The sequence below is a fragment of the Tachypleus tridentatus genome, chromosome 11 (assembly GCF_004210375.1).
Source record: "Tachypleus tridentatus isolate NWPU-2018 chromosome 11, ASM421037v1, whole genome shotgun sequence".
Taxonomy (NCBI): domain Eukaryota; kingdom Metazoa; phylum Arthropoda; class Merostomata; order Xiphosura; family Limulidae; genus Tachypleus; species Tachypleus tridentatus.
The window spans coordinates 94,419,716-94,442,095 of NC_134835.1; the positions used below are offsets into that span (position 1 = coordinate 94,419,716).

General features: G+C 30.8%; 1 protein-coding gene and 1 long non-coding RNA gene across 18 annotated transcripts in view; one reads left to right on the forward strand and one right to left on the reverse strand.

Annotated features, from left to right (window-relative positions):
- Positions 1-22,380, forward strand: part of LOC143232809 (uncharacterized) — a 54,649-nt gene that overhangs the window by 29,639 nt on the left and 2,630 nt on the right. For all 14 annotated transcript variants that reach the window (XR_013017763.1, XR_013017761.1, XR_013017762.1 and 11 more), the window contains one exon: positions 6,464-6,512. This is a non-coding gene — a long non-coding RNA (uncharacterized LOC143232809). The remainder of the gene's footprint in view (positions 1-6,463; positions 6,513-22,380) is intronic.
- LOC143232807 (uncharacterized) overlaps positions 1-22,380 on the reverse strand; it is a 34,716-nt gene that overhangs the window by 3,457 nt on the left and 8,879 nt on the right. For 2 of the 4 annotated variants that reach the window (XM_076468710.1, XM_076468711.1), the window contains exons 3-5: positions 3,689-3,826; positions 1,300-1,452; positions 468-545 (exon numbers count right to left, since the gene is read on the reverse strand). In XM_076468710.1, coding sequence (XP_076324825.1) covers positions 468-545; positions 1,300-1,452; positions 3,689-3,826 — 369 coding nt within the window. Of the gene's footprint in view, positions 1-467; positions 546-1,299; positions 1,453-3,688; positions 3,827-5,330; positions 5,409-22,380 lie in introns of all 4 variants that reach the window. The other 2 variants (XM_076468709.1, XM_076468712.1) reach the window with 2 other exon arrangements.

Here is a 22,380-nt window from a genome sequence, read left to right on the forward strand (position 1 = left end):
ATTGGAATCTGGATTCACTGAAAATAATAAAAAATCATCCCAAGTTTACAAAGTACATTTTTTAAAAACAATTTTACTTTAAACATAGAACCAAAAATCAGTGGCCATGAAGTTATAAAAGTCATCTTAATTTCAGAATGCAGCCTTACTCTAAAACTTATTCTAAGTATTTTTCACTTATATGGTTAGAAGAATATAACATATGCAATGTTGTTCCGAGTGGCTGCTTTTATATTGGACTCACGTTAAACAAGTTTACACAAAACCTTGATAAATAATACTTCAAATGACACAAATCTTTATTTAAAGAGATGTTTACACTGTTACTGTGTTAAATAGTCTTCATTAACTATTGAACCAATTTCTAAACTTCATTGTTCTCAAAATTGGTTCTTCTTTAAATCTGAAATCTTAAATGTTCACATAACTTTAGTGTACTTCAAATTAATTCATAAATAAATACTCACAAGTAGTAACACCATATACCAGGAAAATATGGTGCACGAGACTCGTCTCTTCCAAATGGAAACACATGGTTCATTTACCTGTTACAGTGTACATCACAGAAGCATTTGGAAAAACACATCACTAAAAAACTAAGTAATAAATTTTCATAACTTGTAAAAAATAAAGTTCAAACTCGTGGCCTTAGAAAAAGAACAAGAACTGATAAAAAACTGCTGTAATATTCCTTCTGAAGTTCAATTTACATTATTTTTGAAGGAGATAATAAAACCACAACTTTGCTATTGGAACATCTAATCTGTTTGTTTGTTTTTTAAAAAAAGGGATAAAATTTAATGAACTTTAAATGATCTGCTTTGTTTCGAATTTCGTGCAAAGCTACACGAGGGCTATCTGCACTAGTCGTCCCTAATTTAGCAGTATAAGACTAGAGGGAAGGCAGCTAGTCATCACCATCCACTGCTAACACTTGGGGTACTCTTTTACAAACAAATAATGGAATTGACCGTCACATTATAATTACAAGTCAAGTGCCTTAACCAGGTCGGGAACTTTAAATGAGAATATTACAAACAAGCATAAAAGTTAACATTTTAAACTTTCAATCTCAAACAATTTCTATCAACATCTTTTAAACTTGTATTATTAACATCTATTTTTGATACTTTGCTATCTTTGCACAACTCATTAGGCAGTTAAATACTGATCATAGAGTACGTTTTGTAACAGGTTTTCTTTAATCCTTTTTTCAACATGTAAACCTTCAACTTCTTTACAGACTTCCTAAAATATAGTAGTATATAGTAACATCAAAACAGTTTACATAAAACTTACCATCACGTCCAACTTGTTTGTCAGGATTTGTACAGTCTCGTGAGTCGTGTCCATCTTCACCATACTTGAAGCAATCAGATTTACTTCTCCTGTCCCCACTTGCGTTAGGACAGTCTCGTGACATGTGTTCATCTTCACCACACTTAAAACATCCTGTAAAAATGGTTAAAAGAATACTATGTAACTATATGCATGTATTGTCACCCTAACTGAAAAGAAATTAAAACTTAACACAGAAGAATATTATGTTATATATTTTTCATGTTGATTTAAAAATTTATAATAATCTATATTAGTGTTGAAAGTTCAAAGGATTAATTACATTTGATACTTTCTCAAACTATGGAGTCATGTTAAAGCAGAAATTTATATTCTGGCAAAGTAACAGGATGCAGAAAATAAAACCATGTTCAAAACAACTTACAAAAACCTTTCCCCAGAAAAATTAAACTTAAAAGACGAGCCACGGTGAACCCAATAATAAAGATTATATTGTTCTATAATACTGGGTAAAAACTTCAAAGTTACATGTAGCCATCCCCAATTCTTAATTAATATGCAAGATAAAATGAAGCTACTTCAATATCACTCACTACTCCTGTCTAACCAAAGTAACATGTAACTGTCACTCTTATAGCACACTCATGTTTTTATGGCAACAGGTCACAAGTTATAAAATCTTATATTAATAGTTTTGACGTTCTAAAGTCTCGGCAACATCCAGCCTAATCAAGTAAGGATACCGATTCTAATCTATCCAACCTAAGTATCTGCAAGAGCTAAGTCATAAGAAATAATAAGTTAATAACCGTTTCTTCATTAATATTATAAATACCATCTAATATGAAATTGTTTTTGGTCGCAGTTTCTTTACACAGATAATTCGTTACTGCTCATGTTTCACACCAACTACTGTAAACTACAATACTGTAAAAAACAAATGCAACCATGAAGTTGTTACATGTAATATTATACTCCGTGATATCAAACTGGTGCACAACAAACAGCTTTTTCTGAATCAGTATCTTTTCAGTTTTCTCCCAGTTTATAATAGTCATCAAAAACAAAGCGTGGTGAAAAACTACAGATTATACGAACCTATACTTCAAAAATTCAGACATAAATAACAATTACAAAAAAAAAGGACATTTAGAGTGAAATTTTATTATTTTTGTTACAGAGAAACATTTTTATGGAAATGTATTTTCACATAAGGATTAACAAATTACTATTCTTTACACTTTCAAAACTGTCATTCTAAATAAAAAGACAAAATACACAATTCATATATTCTAAATTCCCCCCCCCCCCATAAATTTCCAGATAAATACGAGACTGACCTGAGTTTCATACCAATGACATAATAAACAAAGAATTACACTTAATAATACAAGTTTAAATAAAGATATTTCTTGTAGACGTCTTTCATTCACAAGTTTTTTTAAGAATGAACTGCTGGCATTAATGAACACAAATGCTACTCAGCAAGATCTTAAAATGTTAACAAGAGATGGACATGTTCGAAATAAAAGCTTGTCGATAAAGCTTGTGTTGAGGTTTGCACAAATCTACACAAAGGCTATCTGCACTAGAAGTCCTTAATTTAGCAGTGTAAGACTAGAGGGAAGGCAGTTAATCATCATCACCCACAGCCACACCTGAGGCTACTCTTTTACCAATGAATAGTAATGAATGGTAATGAATATGACAGATTGACTGTCATATTATAATGCCTCCATGTCTGAAATGGGCAAAACTGAAAAGTACTACTGAAGATCTTACAAAACAAATATATAGTCGTGTTACTTGCATCTGAACTTAAATACTGAGGTTTTGTCATTACTTTAATAATTTCTGTGACACGCAAAGTATAAAGATTTTCTTATGATTATTTTGGTGCATTCATGAAAAAATTCCAAGCTATATTAATTTCATTCTTGAGAATACAAACATGAAAAAACCCTTACATTATTTACAGCTGAACAGAAAACAAGAAAAACCTTAAAAAATCACAAGTAATTACATAACATTTCCTTTTAGGTTTGTTTGTTTTGGAATTTCGCACAAAGCTATTCGAGGGCTATCTGCGATAGCCGTCCCTAATTTAGCAGTGTAAGACTAGAGGGAAGGCAGCTAGTCATCACCACCAACCGCTAACTCTTGGGCTATTCTTTTTTACCAACGAATAGTTATTTCCTTTTAGTCATTAAGAAATCAAAGTAAAAAAATAAATAAATGAACAACAAAAAAAAAAACACTTTGATACGCATACCACTATAAGCAGGTATTTGATCCATATCATATTGAATAAAGCCATAAAAAGTGCATTTTACACAACTAGAAATAGGTAAATTTCATATCCCTAACGTTTCTGATTTAAGTCACCTACCAGGTTAAAGGTCATGATGCACACTGAGGTAGTGAGAGATACCATGCTGGTAAGTGTCTGATTGCCACTCAATGTGAAGTACAGAACAGTTTCAATGGATATTCTGTAGAAAATCACACCAACAACAAGAGCTGTAACCTAAAGAATAAAATCATAATCTCTTAACTCTATAAAGAATCACTGCATCAAGAGCTACTGTAACACAGAATATATACCTAAATTTAAAATAGTTTCAAGGAACGTATATATATATATATATATATATAAAAACTTTGCTGTAGCAAAATATAACTGCAGTCTGGCATTTAAAGTCCAGATTTCTTTGCATAATTGGAGGTTGTTTGTCCTTTAACAGTATGGTTCACTAAGTCTTTACCTAGACTTTCTAGGTTTTGTAGGATATGATAAAACAAAAACCATGAAACCTGCAACTGATCAAACAACTCTAAAGTTATGCTTTTTTGTGGCATCTTAACCCATTTTATAATTACTAAAAATGGGCAATTTCACAATTTTTTGTTTGAGACGTGTACAAAAATATCTTTGTACCAGATACCATGCAAGTTGGACAAAATATGGCTGGTAAATGATCATCAAATATCTCTAAATTATGCTTTTATCAGATCTATTACAGCCACCCCCAAAAAAAAACAGAAGAAAAAGAATTCCAAATGGACAAATGTAGCTATTTTTGTTTGTCGTTGTATTGAGCTCATTAATATTTACATTTGTGCCAGTTGTCTTCCAGACTGCTGTAAATATAACCACACATGAGCCCAAAATATATATTTTTGGGTTGTTTGACATCTGACCCCTTAAAAAAGCCTAAATAAAAAAAATTAAAATACTGACTGTACATATTGGACCAAAGTATGGCCCTACCAAGTTTCAAGATAATCTGCCAAGATATGTAGGTATGGAAGTTGACTGAAAAGGGCTTGGATGAAGATGAAACAACAAAATCTATATCTCTCACATGAAGTAAAAATTTATCTCAAGACGGTTGGTATGGATATTAAAACTCTCTTTGTTAACCTGAAGCCCTAAAAAATTTGAAACATTACTGTCTAATTTATTTTAATAAAAGTTTTAATACCCATAACATGCATCTTGAAATACACTACACCTCTCTGTGGAGGTATAATTATGAGAAATAACTGTCTCGAATGTTATATTGCAGAAAATTGGAAACTGGATTCACTGAAAATACTAAAAAATCATCCCAAGTTTACAAAGTACATTTTTTAAAAACAATTTTACTTTAAACATAGAACCAAAAATCAGTGGCCATGAAGTTATAAAAGTCATCTTAATGTCAGAATGCAGCCTTACTCTAAAACTTATTCTAAGTATTTTTCACTTATATGGTTAGAAGAATATAACATATGCAATGTTGTTCCGAGTGGCTGCTTTTATATTGGACTCACGTTAAACAAGTTTACACAAAACCTTGATAAAAAATTACTTCAAAAGACACAAATCTTTATTTAAAGAGATGTTTACACTGTTACTGTGTTAAATTACCTATTGAACCAATTCCTAAACTTCATTGTTCTCAAAATTGGTTCTTCTTTAAATCTGAAATCTTAAATGTTCACATAACTTTAGTGTACTTCAAATTAATTCATAAATAAATACTCACAAGTAGTAACACCATAGACCAGGAAAATCTGGTGCACGAGACTCGTCTCTTCCAAATGGAAACACATGGTTCATTTACCTGTTACAGTGTACATCACAGAAGCATTTGGAAAAAACACATCAGTAAAAAACTAAGTAATAAATTTTCATAACTTGTAAAAAATAAAGTTCAGACACGTGGCCTTAGAAAAAAAACAAGAACTGATAAAAAACTGCTGTAATATTCCTCCTGAAGTTCAATTTACATTATTTTTGAATAAGATAATAAAACCACAACTTTGCTATTCGAAAATCTAATCTGTTTGTTTGTTTTTTAAAAAAAAGGATAAAATTTAATGAACTTTAAATGATTTGCTTTGTTTCGAATTTCGCGCAAAGCTACACGAGGGCTATCTGCACTGGTCGTCCCTAATTTAGCAGTATAAGACTAGAGGGAAAGCCAGCTAGTCATCACCATCCACTGCTAACTCTTGGAGTACTCTTTTACAAACAAATAATGGAATTGACCGTCACATTATAATTACAAGTCAAGTGCCTTAACCAGGTCGGGAACTTTAAATGAGAATATTACAAACAAGCATAAAAGTTCACATTTTAAACTCTCAATCTCAAACAATGTTCTATAAAGATCTTTTAAACTTTTATTATTAACATCTATTTTTTATACTTTGCTATCTTTTAAACTGCATGTAGTGCAGTTATAATGAACTATTTTATCACCCTTTTTAAATTAAACCTTAGAAGACCATTTACCCAAAATAACTGAATTTTTCAAGAATAAGGCATTATTTTAAGTTTAATCATTTTCAATTATTTTAAGAAAGAATTCATACAAAAGGTACATAGCTTGTAAATTTTGTTTGACAGAGTATATTTAGTTACAGTTTTGTTGTAAATCCAACACCAAACACTTTTACTGTCATCATAAAACTTACAATCTGATAATCAGCTACAACACTGTAAAATCATCATTAAAAGAAAGACAAAACTACACAAATGGTGGGAAAAACTGGACAAAAAATCAGATTTTTGTTTTGATGTTTATTATAAATTGCTAATAGTGATGTTCTTACCCCTGTAATAAAGTTTCCTTTTCTTTACTGTTGATAACTGAGCTAAATATTCTGGCCTTAGATGTTCCTGGTGATATAAAAAACAAACCACATCATGATCAACAGTTCAGGTAAGACATCATATCTGTGTGTTAAGAAATTTACATTTTTTTAAACATGTATTTTTGAGAAACTTTCTCAAAAGAATACCTCTAGGGAACATTCAAACATTATTTTAATGAGTTAAAGTTTGAAAAGATGTTTAAAGAGAAATACTAGAGACTAGCCATACATATCATACTGGAAACAAGCAAAGTTAAAATTCCTGAGCACCCAATCAAGGCAGGAAAACAAGGTCATTAATCCTCTCACATCACATGCGAGATTTCAGTTATGGAAGTTTGAAGTCTTAAATGTGAAGCAAATTTGATGTGCTTTATGTTGGTTTGAAATTAAGGCCATTTCAAGTATTGCAGATATACAATGTTGGACGTTATTATGTTTTTTGCTATGGGCATCCATTACTACACATCTCATGAGGATTTTCTTAGTGAGTTACTTTCCCAAAACTCAGGTCCTTTGTAAAGGTCAGTTTTATATTACTAGATATGGTAACATGAGCACACATGCACCGGGTCATTGTAACTTCTATACTGTTATCCAGGCACAGTCGAAAGAACAATATAATAAAATAATAAATATATATACACACACACACACAGAGGGTGGACAAGAAAAGTGGCCCTGTTATAAATGCTGTTAATTTCTTATATATTTTAATAGATAACAGAAAAATGTGTAAAATTCACTTCACGAGATCTATTCAAACATGATATCAAATAAATTAACAACATTTTTAAGGGAGAGGCACTTTTTTGTGCTCCTCTTGTATATAAATGTATAATGTTATCAAATTTAAACTATTTTATATGTGTTATAATTATAATTATATATGTGTTATAATGTGTTATTCTAGAATGAAAAAAGGCATTATTTATAGTGGTCAAATCTATCAAGTCCATGCAGAGTTTCATAAGTAAAAATAACAGACAAAACATTAAGTTTTTTTCTTTACAAAAATGTTTGATAATTATCTGGAGGTTATAAAAACTTTGTATGTGAAATTTGAACATTTTCTGATGCATACAAGTATTTTTAATCTTAAAATCAAAATTACTATGCATGTTGGATAGTCAACATGCAAAAAGAAAATAGGCACAATAAACACATTACTTTAAAAAAGTATTAAAACTGAATAACAAAAGATTTGATATTTTGTGTAGGAAAGGTCTAACAGAGTCTGAAGAAGAGAATATTATTTATTCCTCTTCAGCATTAATGTGTAAATCTATATAATACTGACCCCAGAGTGACATAAACACAGCAAGAAATACAGCAGCAACATTGTCGAAAAGATGAGTTATTTTTGCAAAAGTGAACGTCTGGCCTAATCTTCCGTATCTATATCCTTCTACGTCACACCATGGACATAAAATAGCGTCCTTGTAGTCTTCACAAATGTCCTTACTGTAAAACCAAATGCATTTTAGTTTTAAGTCTATAGAATAAACACAGTACAGCTAGACATCCAAATCAACCATAATATACAACTATCAATTTCAATGATAATGCCACATAAAATAACTGATTCACTGAAATTATGTTTAACTCAATTTATCACAAAAATTATTTAAAATATTTTAAGGTAAATTAATGGTTCAAAACATATCAACCAATAAAAAATTAATGGTTCCAATTATTATTATTTGCAATTATTCCAGATACAAATGGCTTGTGTGAAAATAATTAATTAGCTAAACACTGATTAATTAGTCCAGTTGATTAATCACATACCACTTTCCATCAATCACATAGCTCTAAGTAACTGATTTATCTGAGGTATAATTTTATCTTTTTTCTCCCCCTTATTCATACCTGTGAGCATCACCCAACAAGGTAAAGCACCCATACAGAAAACACAACACTCCTACTAATGAAGCTGAAATCAGCATACAGGTGTAAAATCCAAGCCAAGCAAAGTACAGGCCAATCTTAACTCCAAAATACTCCCAGACAAAATTGACAGGAACAAACACTGAAGTGATTTGTATCAAACAAAATATAGTGGATACAATAACTAATGAGATACTCCAAAAAATCAATCCTTATGAATTTATTTTTTATAAAGATTTGTCTCAATTTTAAACTCTGACTAGTATGAGAGCAAGGTGATTTTCATGCTAAAATTAATAAAATTTATATATCTTTAATATTTCAGTTTCCAAATTTCATTTGCAGAGCTTCTAGAATCTTCTAATTCAATATCAAGTTATTTTTGGTAAAAAAATTTACATGTTATGCATTATTTTCTCTACCCTTACACCACATGAGCTTAGGCCACTGTAACCACACCAAAACAAAATATGAAATAACATTTTTCCTTTCTAAAATCCCTGCAAATTACAATAGAAGCTTATCATTATTTATCCTGACTATTGTCAGGCTTGTATCAGTTAAATATGACAACTTTCTATATACTAAGCCTACGTAACAAGCTAGGAATCACCTTGTATACACTTGGTTCAAATTACAGCATAAAATTATGTAACACACACGATCTTCAGATGTATATACAAATATTGCAAATAAATTAATCTATTTCTTCATTTATATTTTCTCATGTCACCTAATAAGTTTTTTTTTTACTTTTATAACAAACAAAATATGTACACATAAAATAACAAAAATCTAGTACTTAATTGTGAATGCTGTAATTTCTTTTGTTGTCAAAAACTTTAAGTGTTGAAAGATGCTAACCCAAATTTTCACTGGGCTGTTTTTTGATTTTTTCCCAAATTATTTATTAATTTCAAATATATACTTTAGAGCACAAACAGTAATAAACACAAAGCATACAATGTTCTATAATTATTACAATTTACCTGGTTTTCTAACCAAACATTGTGCATTAAAACAATTTCCTATAACATTATGTTATGTATTAGGAAAATCTGCAAGTCTGAAAGTTGTATTCAATCTCAGTCAATCAAATACAAGTGAAAAGACTACCTAAGTTCAGCAACTTAGAACAAACAAGTGCCATCACGTCATACAGAAATGACTAAGACGTTACAAATTAACATATTTTACTTTTGAAATTCAGATATTAAAACTATATTACATAATAGAAACATTTCATTAACTACATACCTATACTATTAGATCTACATCTATTTTAATTATTACCACATCTTTATAGAATTTCATAGCTCAATGAAAATAATACATTAGCAACACGAGAGAATTCTCTACCTCCTATCATGACTGACTCTCCTTATATATAATTATTGTATTTGGAATAATCTCTTTCAAAACACAACCAGTACGAATAAATTACCAACTGAGACTCTAAACATGACATACAAATATAAGATGTTTTTTTTGGCAATTTCAATCTTTAGGCAATGCTCAAAACTTTTATAAAGTTTCTTTTTATATTAAATAAATAAATTCTGTCCAGGTAATTAATTATTAACACTCACTTGATGTCATCAAGAGGTTTTTTTTTATATATTATCGAAAATGAAGCCCAGTTGTTCATTAACCATTTCCGAGGAGCTTTTTCATCTGAAGAATCACATTCCCCCCTAATAATACATCAAAGTGAATTATCAACATAACTATTATTTTACTGTCACAAATTCATCAGGTCATAAACCTGATATAATACACACTCGCTGTACAAATAACTGTAAACAATACTTTTAACATATGAAAAATTGTACTTTCACAATACTTTATCAGCATCAAGCACACTTGAAATGACGAATCCAATAAGTTAACTGAAAGGAAAGGCAGCTTCATACACATTACCATTGTGAAAAAAAATAGAAGAAAAACATGGTATAAATACATAAGAGATGAAATATTTCAATATAAAAAAATGTAGAGAGTGATTGCAATGACTTTTATTCGTCACTATATATCATATAATATATTGGAACCACGTATCATACGTAACAAACCCAAGCACACACGTCAAGTACTTTAGGGTTGCCAGTGACTAATTTTTTTTTAGTAGTTTAGGAAGCATATAACCATATTATTATTTACCAAATTTTCATTTTCTTATTTTGATGAAATAAGGTTTCATTATACTGTTCTGCTGAACCATTGAAAACAGGATTCAAAATTAAAGCTTACAGAGAAATAAAAGAAACTCATTGGATTGCTAATCTAAATACTGTTCAACCTTTTGGACTTCATCTAGAACCTGGAATCGATGATCTTCATTCAGTGGTTTCATCTTTGTCAAAAAAAATATTTTTTTTCTTTCCTTATTTCTCCTTCTATCGTGAAAGCTGAATTTAGTAAAACATACTATTTAAGATAATTTTTTATAAATTGATTAATATTTTTTTTTCAAACTGTCTCCAGGTGTCACCTTTACTTCACTAAATGCTTAAGTATAGTTTTAAATACACACATATTCAGCCATTTCTAAAGTAAAATATTCCTAACACCTTTTCGCATACATTCTCTTACACTGGAAATGAGACATTTACACCAGAACATAGAGAAATAGACATTTCTTCTCGAAAACCAGATGACCTTCCTGATGTTACTAAACTACCTTATTTGTATATCACTCATTTGATTACACCACCATTTCCTATTTGTAACTGAAGAAAGGTCCACCTTCAAAAAGTGCTCAAATTACGAGGTTTGTATTAATGTCTATCAAGACATCTTGAACCTACATGTTTTTACAACATCTTGAACGACATGTTGTATATTGTCTAAATAAAAAAGCACACACACCTACAATACTTATAGTGGGTAAGAGCAGAATTAACTCACTTCTTTCCAAACTGTTTATTATCAATAGACTCTATATGTATTGTATCACAACACATAACATCACGTTTTTGCCTGTTATAATGCTAACTATATAGGACTGACCTAAACATTAGGGAAAGTTGCTTATTTTCTACATAAAATACAGAGTGGACCATAGCTGAAATTATTTGAATTAACTGTGCATTGGTTTCCATTTTTGTGTGATTGTATCAGGAATAACCAGGGTTACAGGGATTTATTCATTTCTATTAAGACTTCTCAAACTCGCAACTTTTTCTAACACCATAATTATACTGTTCTCATAACGTCTTTAAACAGGAGACAGTGGTTTCTACGTACAGGCAGTAAAACCATAAAATTAAAACAAGAGTATGGGAAAATGCCAAGTTGAAACTTTGAAGAAAATAGGAAACCTAGCATTCAGAGAGGGAAAAACACATTTGTTCATTCTATTTCACATTTTTCAGTTTCTCATTTCACTGCACATTGGTAATTTCATTACTCTTAATACTAGGGTTGAAAAAATAGTAGATAAAATATAAAGTTTTTCAGTTTCTCATTTCACTGCACATTGGTAATTTCATTACTCTTAGTACTAGGGTTCAAAAAATAGTAGATAAAATATAAAGTTTTGCCAGTAAAATAGCTTTGAAAAGAAGAATTTTTTTTACTTTTAAGCATGGAAACTTTCACTCAGACTGATTCATTTAAGGCTTTGGAAATTCACAGGCAGATCTTTATGGGAAATATTGTAATAGAAATATTGATTACTTGTGTACAATACAGTAATGGCTACTGAAAGCTTCACAAATTTCATAGATGAATGTGTCATAAATTAGTACTTACAGCTTCACATGAGCAGGTGTTTCCCTATGGAAACATAGGGTGTTAATATTATTTATCACTATTAATTTTTATATTTATGAATATTATTCAGCACTATTACATTTTAGGACTAAAACTTAATCCACTTGAAAATTACAAGATATTATCAAGTGTTAATAAGCAAAGGTAGCCAACTGATCAATCGGTACATTCTAATAATTATAGCTTCTTGTTTTCTGTGTATTACTTATGAATATTACATAGTTCTAGTCAGTTTGCTAAAAAAAAGTATATTCATTAACTGTTCACATCATGTGATAAATAACAGAACTTCTAGTACACACTAACAGTCTTACGTCAAACTACATTAAAAAATACAAGTCTCTAAATTTAAATTGTGAAGCTTAATATGACAGAAAAGTTCAGGTGAACGTTCCATCTTGGGATTTTATATATACACGAGAAAACAAATCAGCAGCTGGTCCGTGCAAGGTCAAAACTAAATATAATGATGATAAGTGTGAATCATTATAACCCAAAGGGTATTTTAAGATGCAGATATTTAAATGTTAGCCCTAAAAATACACTGTGACTTTTAATTAACAGATTTCAAAACATTATTGCTACGAAAATTTTGAAGGCTATCTGTGCTAGATGTCCCTAATTTAAACTAGGGACATCACTGCCCACTATTAACTCTTGAGCTACTCTTTTACCAATGGATTGACTGTTACACTATAATGTTACACTATGAAAGTGAAAGGCAAGCATATTTGGTGTGTCAAGAATTTAAATCTGCAACATTCAGACTGTGATTCATACTGGACTATATAATTTAAGGATATATAAGTAAATGAAAAAGGTAAGCTATGCAAATTTCAGATTCTTACTTGTGATTATGTTTAGCTCGTGTTTCAATCTTAAAGAAAATTTTGGTAGTTCGTGTTAGTAAATCCTAACATGATAGAGAAAAGTTACATCTTACAACCTTTGTTACGTTACTTTTCACAATTTAGAAGTTAAAACTGATTGGTCAAAATATAAAAGTGAACTAGAAACTAAATTTATTAAAATAGACTCTTCATCAAAGTGTTTAATTCATTTTTGTGTACAACATGGGAGGCGGTTGTGGCACGAGCACTTTGAATCACCCACAGCAGAAATCACAGCAAGAGTTTACTCATAATTTATGAAAGCTAATTTCTACTCAAAACTGAAATTTGTATCACCACTTATATATGATGGTATTTTCTGTAAAACTTTATTATAAGTAAACAATACAGAAGAAATTAGTACAAAAAATATCAAATTTAGAAATAAACATGTTCTTTATAGCATGAGATATTATAACGTTTATAATTAGTTACTTTTAGCACCTCTCCGAAAAAGCTAACTACACGCATTTTAATTATTATAAACTCATCACTAAATGTTATCATTTTAAAATGCAAGGAAAAACATATAAGCATGATACATAAAAGAATTTCATATTTTATACAATTAATTGAAAAAATTCAGTTTTTGCTTCCAGATTATGTAATGACTCAGTTCATAATAAAGAAAATTATTTTCAAAAAGTATAAATTTAGCATATGAATTTTTTTGAGTAATTCTGATGTACAGTAAATTATGCAGAAAGGAAATTAAATACAATAAATCTCAAATAGCATTATTTCTACCAGGTTCCTTGACCAACTGGTAAATAAATCAATCTTGAACACTTTACATATTCCCTTCTTTCTCTCATGGTTTGACTCTAACATTTAAATATTAGGGTGTATTACAGGATGGCTGATATGGGTATTAACACTTTTATTAATATAAAATATCAATTTCTGATCCATTAAATTTTATACAACTTTCAGCCAATTCCAACTATTTGAAGAAACAAATCTCATCATAACTACTATTTAATCCTGAGCACTTTAGAAAGTGGACCTTTGTCTTCAGAAGAAAACATTCACAGATAAAAAGTGGTCACATTATATGGTTATTATTTTTTGTCCAGTCTTCTTGAACCTACGTGTTTTTTTGAAATCGTTATAACTGTATGAATAGTGTATTTCAGTTTCTACTCGTACACTAGTCTAATATTTACATAGGAAGCTTTAAAACGTGCATATACGACGATACTGATTAATTCTTGTGAATTATTTAGCTAGATAAGCTATAAAACTATCTAAACAATAAATGTGTAACACAGGTGGTCATCCAATCCACCATTTCTCTCTGGGGCTTAATCTGAAAGAAGATTTGTGCATCTATACAGTAATTGTTTGTTTGAAGCTCTGTATTGAAGAAAGTATTAAAACCAGGTTTCTAGTACTGTAAGCCTGCAGATATAAAGAAATATAACAATTACAAAAGGTGTAATGCATATCACATGAAAGTTAGTGAATGCATTAGTTCTCTTTCTATTGTAAATGTAATATATGAAGGGCTTTAAATATAAAGTACAAGTGAAAACACCTATGATCTCAAACAGACAGTCATGCCATACAATGATTTTCGTGCACGTTACTGGTAAGGTAGAGTAGTGGATATTGTTATTCATCTTTGATGTAAACCTTTTCAGTTAAACTCACGTCCTTTCCAATAATAAAAAAAAAGTCCAACAGTTGCAGCTAAGTGACACTGACTATTTTCTCTCTAGTCTGTCACTTCAAAATAATGGATGGCTAATCCAAATAGTTCTCAAGCAGATTTTCACCATATTAATAAATAGTCTAGTGTTTAACAACACATTCTGAACTTTTGCTTTACTTAAAAAAGCAAAGGATATCTTAATCTGAAGTGACAATAAACAAAACATTTTCAACAAATGTAATTTACATACAAATCATCCTATTTTTAATAATCTGATCAAGCTGGTATTGGGTATAGTTAAACAAGATGTAGTCTAATACAATATATAACCACATGGTGTTTGTGCTATATTAAAAAAAAACAATTTGTAAACTACTAAATTTATTTGAAAATTTTAATGTTACTGATGTTTAAAGTTTCCAAGTTTAGACTAAGAAAAGATTATTCACCATTACATAACTAAGATAAAAAGCATCAAATGGAATAAGAAATACTTAAAAATAAAGATAGTTGTAAATACAGACGTAAATGTAAGAGAAAAATCTAGAAAAATTGCATGAACAATTGTCATATTTACTATAAGGAAATTAATACATTATATTTATAAACAAAGTTATACCTACAAAAACTGATATTAGCAAAGATGCAACTTTCTACCAAAGTACCAAAATGCATGTACATTTTATTTCTTAATTGCACAAAATACCTCCTCATACATTACAAATTTCATCCTGTTACTACTGTTCAACAGAGCCAACTAATGAAAACTACAAAATCTTCATTTCTACTTAAATACAGAAGAAATCAGTACAAAAAATATCAAATAAACATATTCTTTATAGCATTTATTATATTTGCATAACTTGTACTGTTCTTAGTGACGTCCATTAAATGATTACTATTTTTGCTTCATTTATTATTACTATAAATTTACACAAGTAATGGAATGAATTAGCAGTAGTGGGCTTATGCCTGATAATGGGTCTAATAATGTCTATATCATAACAAAGAATAAAGTAAGTTACTTTCGGTGTCTCAATTTATTTATACACTAGCTTTAATCATTAGTCTCAAGTTTTATAGCTGTAAAAACTTTGATAACAACTGTCATGACAGACAAAACCTATTTACCGACTGAACCAAAAAACTGATAATTGTACACTATTAATCACATGAATAACTCATTTGATAAAACTCACTGTTTAATTGCACATATCCTGAAAAACACAGAACCCCTGGGGTGAAAAGCATGGGTTTTGTAACTGACCCCTCACTGTAAGTCCATCAGTTCACGATACTTTTACCATTCAAGAGGAAACCCTTTCAATCTTCTAAATAATCTAAAAATAATTACATTATTACTTTTTAGTGCAACTGTTACATCTGCACTCGTCATCCCTAATTAAACAAGGAGAGACTAAAGGGAAGACACCTAGTCAACAACACCCACTGCCAAGTCTTAGGTTACTCTTTTACCAACAAACAGTGCGACCGATCTTCACAATACAAGTTCCCTACAGTCTGCAGGGAGAGCAAGGTCAAAAGTTCTTATAAGATAGGATCTGTAGTTTTGTTTAGTCCTATTTCATAACTTTTTGTAAGGATGGAGATTAGGAATTTTAATAAGAAGAAATATGTGGTTTTATTTCTAATTCAAAAAATTAAGGGCAACTGCCCAGTAAAAACACGTGTTTATACTTTATTTGCACCATTTAATAACAACATTAAACCCTACTGTTAATATCCATTATACCAGTGGCTCCCAACCTTTCTTTAACCCGCACCCCTAAAAAATTTTAATATGTTCTCGCACCCCTCACAGTAATTATTTATTGAAGAATAAAGGTGAAGGTGGCCAAAACAAATTTTTATAATTAGTTTTTAATGATATATAAACAAAAACAAAACATTTGGAAATGAAAAAATATTACAACAAACTAAAAGTTGCATAAACCCTACATGGCCTACAAAAAAATAAATTTTCATCAATGCATAAAATGATATTTCTTTGAATTTGAAATGTTCAAATATTCATAAGCCAATTTAAATTTAATGACTCTTTTGTTCCTGTACAGTACCCTTAATATAAACAAAAAAAAAACTGAAATCTTGCACCCTGGGAACCAATGAATTAAACACTAATGTTATTCAAATACAATGCCAGTGTTTTAATTTTAAAACTTACAATGTATTAAAAAATCATGCATCAGATAATTCTCATATTTACACATGTATTTCAGAAAATTGTTATTACATTAACACCACAGGTGTTAATAATATTGTGTGGTGATTATAATTTTGGTAGGTATATTGATTTACTACAAGTAAGACCAAGAAATAAATTTGGTTTAAATTTCATACACATGTACAATTACATCCACAAATACTTGATTAAAACTTTATATATACAATTTACTTTTTAGAGGACAAATCTATACAGTAAACAAAAGTATATTATGCAGAATTGAAACTTTATTTGTGTCAAGTAGAAATACTTTAAAACATCCATGAAAGGGGAGAACATGGATCCACTAATTGATTGATTAGTGCCATATGCCACTTTGAACACAGCTTCGGTTATGTCGTGGTTAACAGAGAGGCTGTAATTTAGTGGTTACGTGAAAAAAAAGTTGCTGCAATAAATAACAAAAAGAACCAGCCATATCTGGTTTTCAACAAATAAAAATTTAGTATATTCTCTCATTTCTTTTCTGTGCTATAATTTTCACATAATGTTTACACACACCTGGACAAAAAGCAAAATCAACAAGCAAAAGTAAATATACCCCACAATTAAAAAATCATGAAACCATATGAGGCCGCACACTATATATTCCCAACATCAGCAGAAAAATAACCAACATCTGGCAAAAAACTAGCAACAAAATATGACACTCCAGTTAATACCAAATTTATTCAAAAACCAGGCACATAACTAAGGTCTATACTATATAAAATCTAAACTGACAAACATAACACCAACATTATTTATAATATACAATGTGATAACTGCCATGACTTCTATATTGAAGAAACAAGTAGAAAAATGGAAACCAGATTCAACTAACATAAAAAGTTACCTTCACATTTTTAAATACTGCAAATCAAATAAACACAACATAAGCATAGAAAACATCCAAATTCTGAAGAAAAAAAAACACAAACAAATACAAAATTAAAGAAGCCTTCTTATACAACAACTCGCAAAATAAACCAATACAAAGGAACACCTTTATATCTATATTAATAAATATAATCAAACATTTAAGCACACCCTCTACACTCAGTTACACAACATGTGGTCAGCTACTGGTCAGTAACCCTTTCTTTCTTTGTGAACATGGCGATGACTGAAGAAGGTAGAAAAATTGTTTGCTCCTCTACCAGCACATTCTCTACCCATACCAGCTGTTTTTCAATAAATAATTTTCTCTACAAGTATTGTTATCACGGAATAAGTGATTTGGATTCTCTACCAATCCATTTCCTACTTAGTTGCTCTACATGTATATCAAAGGTCCACTCATGTCAATACATGAGGAAAATACAAAAGGGGAAGAGCTGGTTTCCTTCCAACTTCTCAAACTCTAAACTTTTAAGTTTGAGGAAGAAGCTGTCAAATCATCCAGGGTGGGCAGGTGATCCCCACAGAATACCTTGAAAAAATTCACATGTGCTCATCTAGCTGAATTCTTTTTCTTCTAATTTCCTATGACATATCAATTCCTGTAACTAAACGTCTTTTAGATCTCCTGTAAAAAACTTTAGCTGCATGAAACTTTTTATGATTTAGCTAAAAATAGCCCTACTTCAGACCATACTTTGACCATGTTACCAGTTATTCAGCCTTTTCAGATTTTTACCATATATTCTTACATATATGAATATGATCTACAAATAAAAATAGAACAGAACCTACCCTCATTGGTCCCCTCACCATGTACAGGGATCCACAATGACAGCCATCTTAGTGGAAAAGGTATACTTTATTTCATGTTTTTCTATAGCTGCTTGTTGCATAACTGATTAGGCAATTAAATACTGATGATAGAGTAAGTTCTGTAACAGGTTTTCTTTAATCGATTTTTTCAAAAAGTAAACCTTCAACTTCTTTACAGACTTCCTAAAGTATGTGGTAACATCAAAACAGTTTACATAAAACTTACCATCATGTCCAACTTGTTTGTCAGGATTTTTAATGGCTCGTGAGACGTGTCCATCTTCACCATACTCGAAGCAACCAGATTTACTTCTCATGTCCCCACCTACATTAGGACAGTCTCTTGACATGTGTCCATCTTCACTGCACTTAAATAATCCTGTTAAGATGGTCAAAGGAATACTATGTAACTATATGCATGTATTGTCACCCTAACTGAAAATAAATTAAAACTTAACACAGAATTTAATAGCAATATAATGTTATATATTTTTCATGTTAATTTAAAAAATTTGTAATAATCTATATTAGTGTTCTAAGTTGAAAGGATTAGTTACATTTGATAGATTCTCAAACTAAGGAGTCATGTTAAAGCAGAAATTTAAATTCTGACAAAGTAACAGGATGCAGAAACTAAAACCATGTTCAAAACAACTTACAAAAACTTTCCCCCAGAAAAATTAAATGTAGAAAACGAGGCACAGTGAAACCCATAATAAAGATTATATTGATCTATAATTCTGTGTAAAAACATCAAAGTCATGTATAGCCATCTCCAATTCTTAATTAATATACTAGAGGAAATGAAGCTACTTCAATATCACTCACTACTCATGTCTATCCAGAGTGACATGTAACACTCATGTTTTTATGGCAACAGGTTACAAGTTATAAAATCTAAAATTAATAGTTTTAACATTCTAAAGTCTGAACAACATTCAGCCTATTCAAATAAGAATACTGATTCTAATCTATCCAACCTGCAAGAGCTAAGTCATAAGAATAAATAAGCTAATAACAGTTTCTTCATTAATATTATAAATATAATCTTATATGAAATTGTTTTTGGTCTCAGATTCTTTATACAGGTAGTTCACTACTGCCCATGTTTCACACCAACCACTGTAAACTGCAAAACTGTAAAAACAAATGCAACCATGAAGAAAACTTTTTTATGGCTTTAATTTCTTTCAGACGGGTAGTTCACTAATGCCAGTTGTTACATGTAGTATTATACTCTGTGATATCAAACTGGTGCATGTTTAATGATTCTTGTGAACAACAAACAGCTTTTTCTGAATCAGTATGAGAAGAATTTACACTTGGGAGACCTGGGGATGTATCAAGATCCTCATCAGATACCTGCCAGAAAGGTCTTTTACTGGTAGGCCCTGCATGGCCAAGAGCGTTAAGGCGTGCGTGCGACTCGTAATCTGAAGGTGGTGGGTTCGCATCCGCATCGTGCCAAACATGCTGGCCCTCCCAGCCGTGAGGGCGTTATAATGTGACAATCAATCCCACTGTTCGTTGGTAGCCCAAGAGTTGGTGGTGGGTGGTGATGACTAGCTGCCTTCCCTCTAGTCTTACACTGCTAAATTAGGGACGGCTAGTACAGATAGCCCTCGAGTAGCTTTGTGCGAAATTCCAAAACAATCTTTTACTGGAGACAGTAACATGAGACTATTTTTAAAACTCTGCAAAACAAGAAGTTGGTAGACATCTTCTTGGCACTGGTCTTTTCCATGACAGTCCATGGAATGGTACATGTTCAACCAGGCATCTTTGATAAATGTAACACCAAGGATACCCCAAGCAACCTTGAAGAAGACCCTAGCTTGACAGTGAGGACTGGTAATGCCAGGGCAAAAGCAGTGGCTACTGTTTTTTATTATCATTATTACCCTAAACCATATGCACATTTTGGAAAATCAGTATATCGTAGGAGGCAATGCCAGCTGTCTGGCAGGATCCAATAAAAAAGAAAGATGTGCTGAAAAATAAAATATACTTACCCTACTCAAAAGCAGTGTGAAGATTGAAAAAAAATAGATTAGAGTTGAAACTCAGCAGGAAATAAAACAGGTTTTAAAGATAATGTATGAAACACATGAATATCATCCACATGTATTAACATTGAAGGAATAATATCCAAACTGAAGGAGTTGGCTTATCCACACAGTAATAGTAGCAGGCAACAGATCTAGACAATGAGGGGTTCAAAGGTAGAATAAAGAAATGGCAGGATGATTGTTAATTTTCTGCCAATATTTTGCTGTGATTATATCTATTAAACGTTTCATTATCATAACTATGATCTATCAGCAACATCATGTTAGTCTCTATTGTACTTCTAGTGTTTGTTTACAGACTTAAAGTTCAAACTCTGTTGTTTATTTTTTATTTCACTGCATTAGACACAGCAGAAGGCTTTGCTCTAACAATGTATTGCGCCAATTTGTTGCTGTGATTCTGTATGTATTAAACATTTTCTTAATGTTGTTGTAATCATACCACTGTCATTATGCTTGTCTAACAGAGCAATAGAGGAATGACACAGGTATATAGAAAATGATGAGACCAGTTCTGGCTAAGAGATTCAACTGTCAGAGCTCAAGATAAAGTTTGGTGTTGAGATGAGTGGCAAAAGCCTCCAAAAGAGACACAGCAAACCTGACAAAACACCAGAAAGAGGAGAAACCACCCTTTGGAGAGAATCTGGTCAAGCCAAGAGAGTTAATATGTCATAAGCACATGGCAAATATTAATGAGAATAAATCACAAACAGCAAGTCCAACATGTGGAAACAAAGTCCTTAAATGGGTAACCCCCTAATACTTGATGTAAGAAATAAGTGCAGAATTTTCACAGTAGATCATGTACAAAGGATTCACAAAAAGAGATAAGAAATGAAAAAATGATAAAGAAACTGCAGTGTCTGGAAAGGTGGAGATCCAGTTATTAGAGGGGGTAGGGAACGAAAGGGATGCTTAGTCCAAAAGTAGAATAATTGTTAATTTTTGCCAATATTTTGCTGTGATTATATCTATTAAACGTTTCATTATCAAAACTATGATCATATCAGGAACATCATGTTAGTCTCTATTGTACTTGTAGTGCCCAATGATGTAGTGTTCGTTTACAGACTTAAAGTTCATACTCTGTTGTTTAGTTCACTGCATTAGACACAGCATCAGGCTTTGCTCTGAAACAATGAATTGAGCCAATTTGTAGCTGTGATTATGAAGGTATTAAAAATTTTCTTTATGTTACTGTATTCATACCATTGTCATTATGCTTGTCTAAATTTTACTTATAAAGTTCAGTGGATGTCTTTCCTTTCAAAAAGTAAAAGCTGTTGAAGCTTTATCATAAAAAGTTTAGTAGCAGTTAGCAAAAGTAATTTAGGCTTAAAAATGAAACTCCCCCCCTCCCCAGAACAATAACATTTTCGTAATTTGTTTACCACAACACAAAATTTACATATTCCACCGTATGTTTGTCCACATGTCTTAAGACTTGTTTTCCTTCTTTTTTCAAAATTTATTCAGTTCTCATGGTTTCAGTGATTCAAAATCACTGAAGATATTTAAATTTCCATGCACTTCACTTGTATTACTGCTTGAAAATAAAGAAAGATGTGTAATTATTATGAGTATTTTGCATATTTGAATCCCAGTTCACAATAATGGCCCCAAGTAACTGAATCCTAGTTGATTCTTACCTTCACCACAATAGTTCTCAACATTTCATGTTCCATCCTATTAACTGAACCCAATTTCGTAATTACC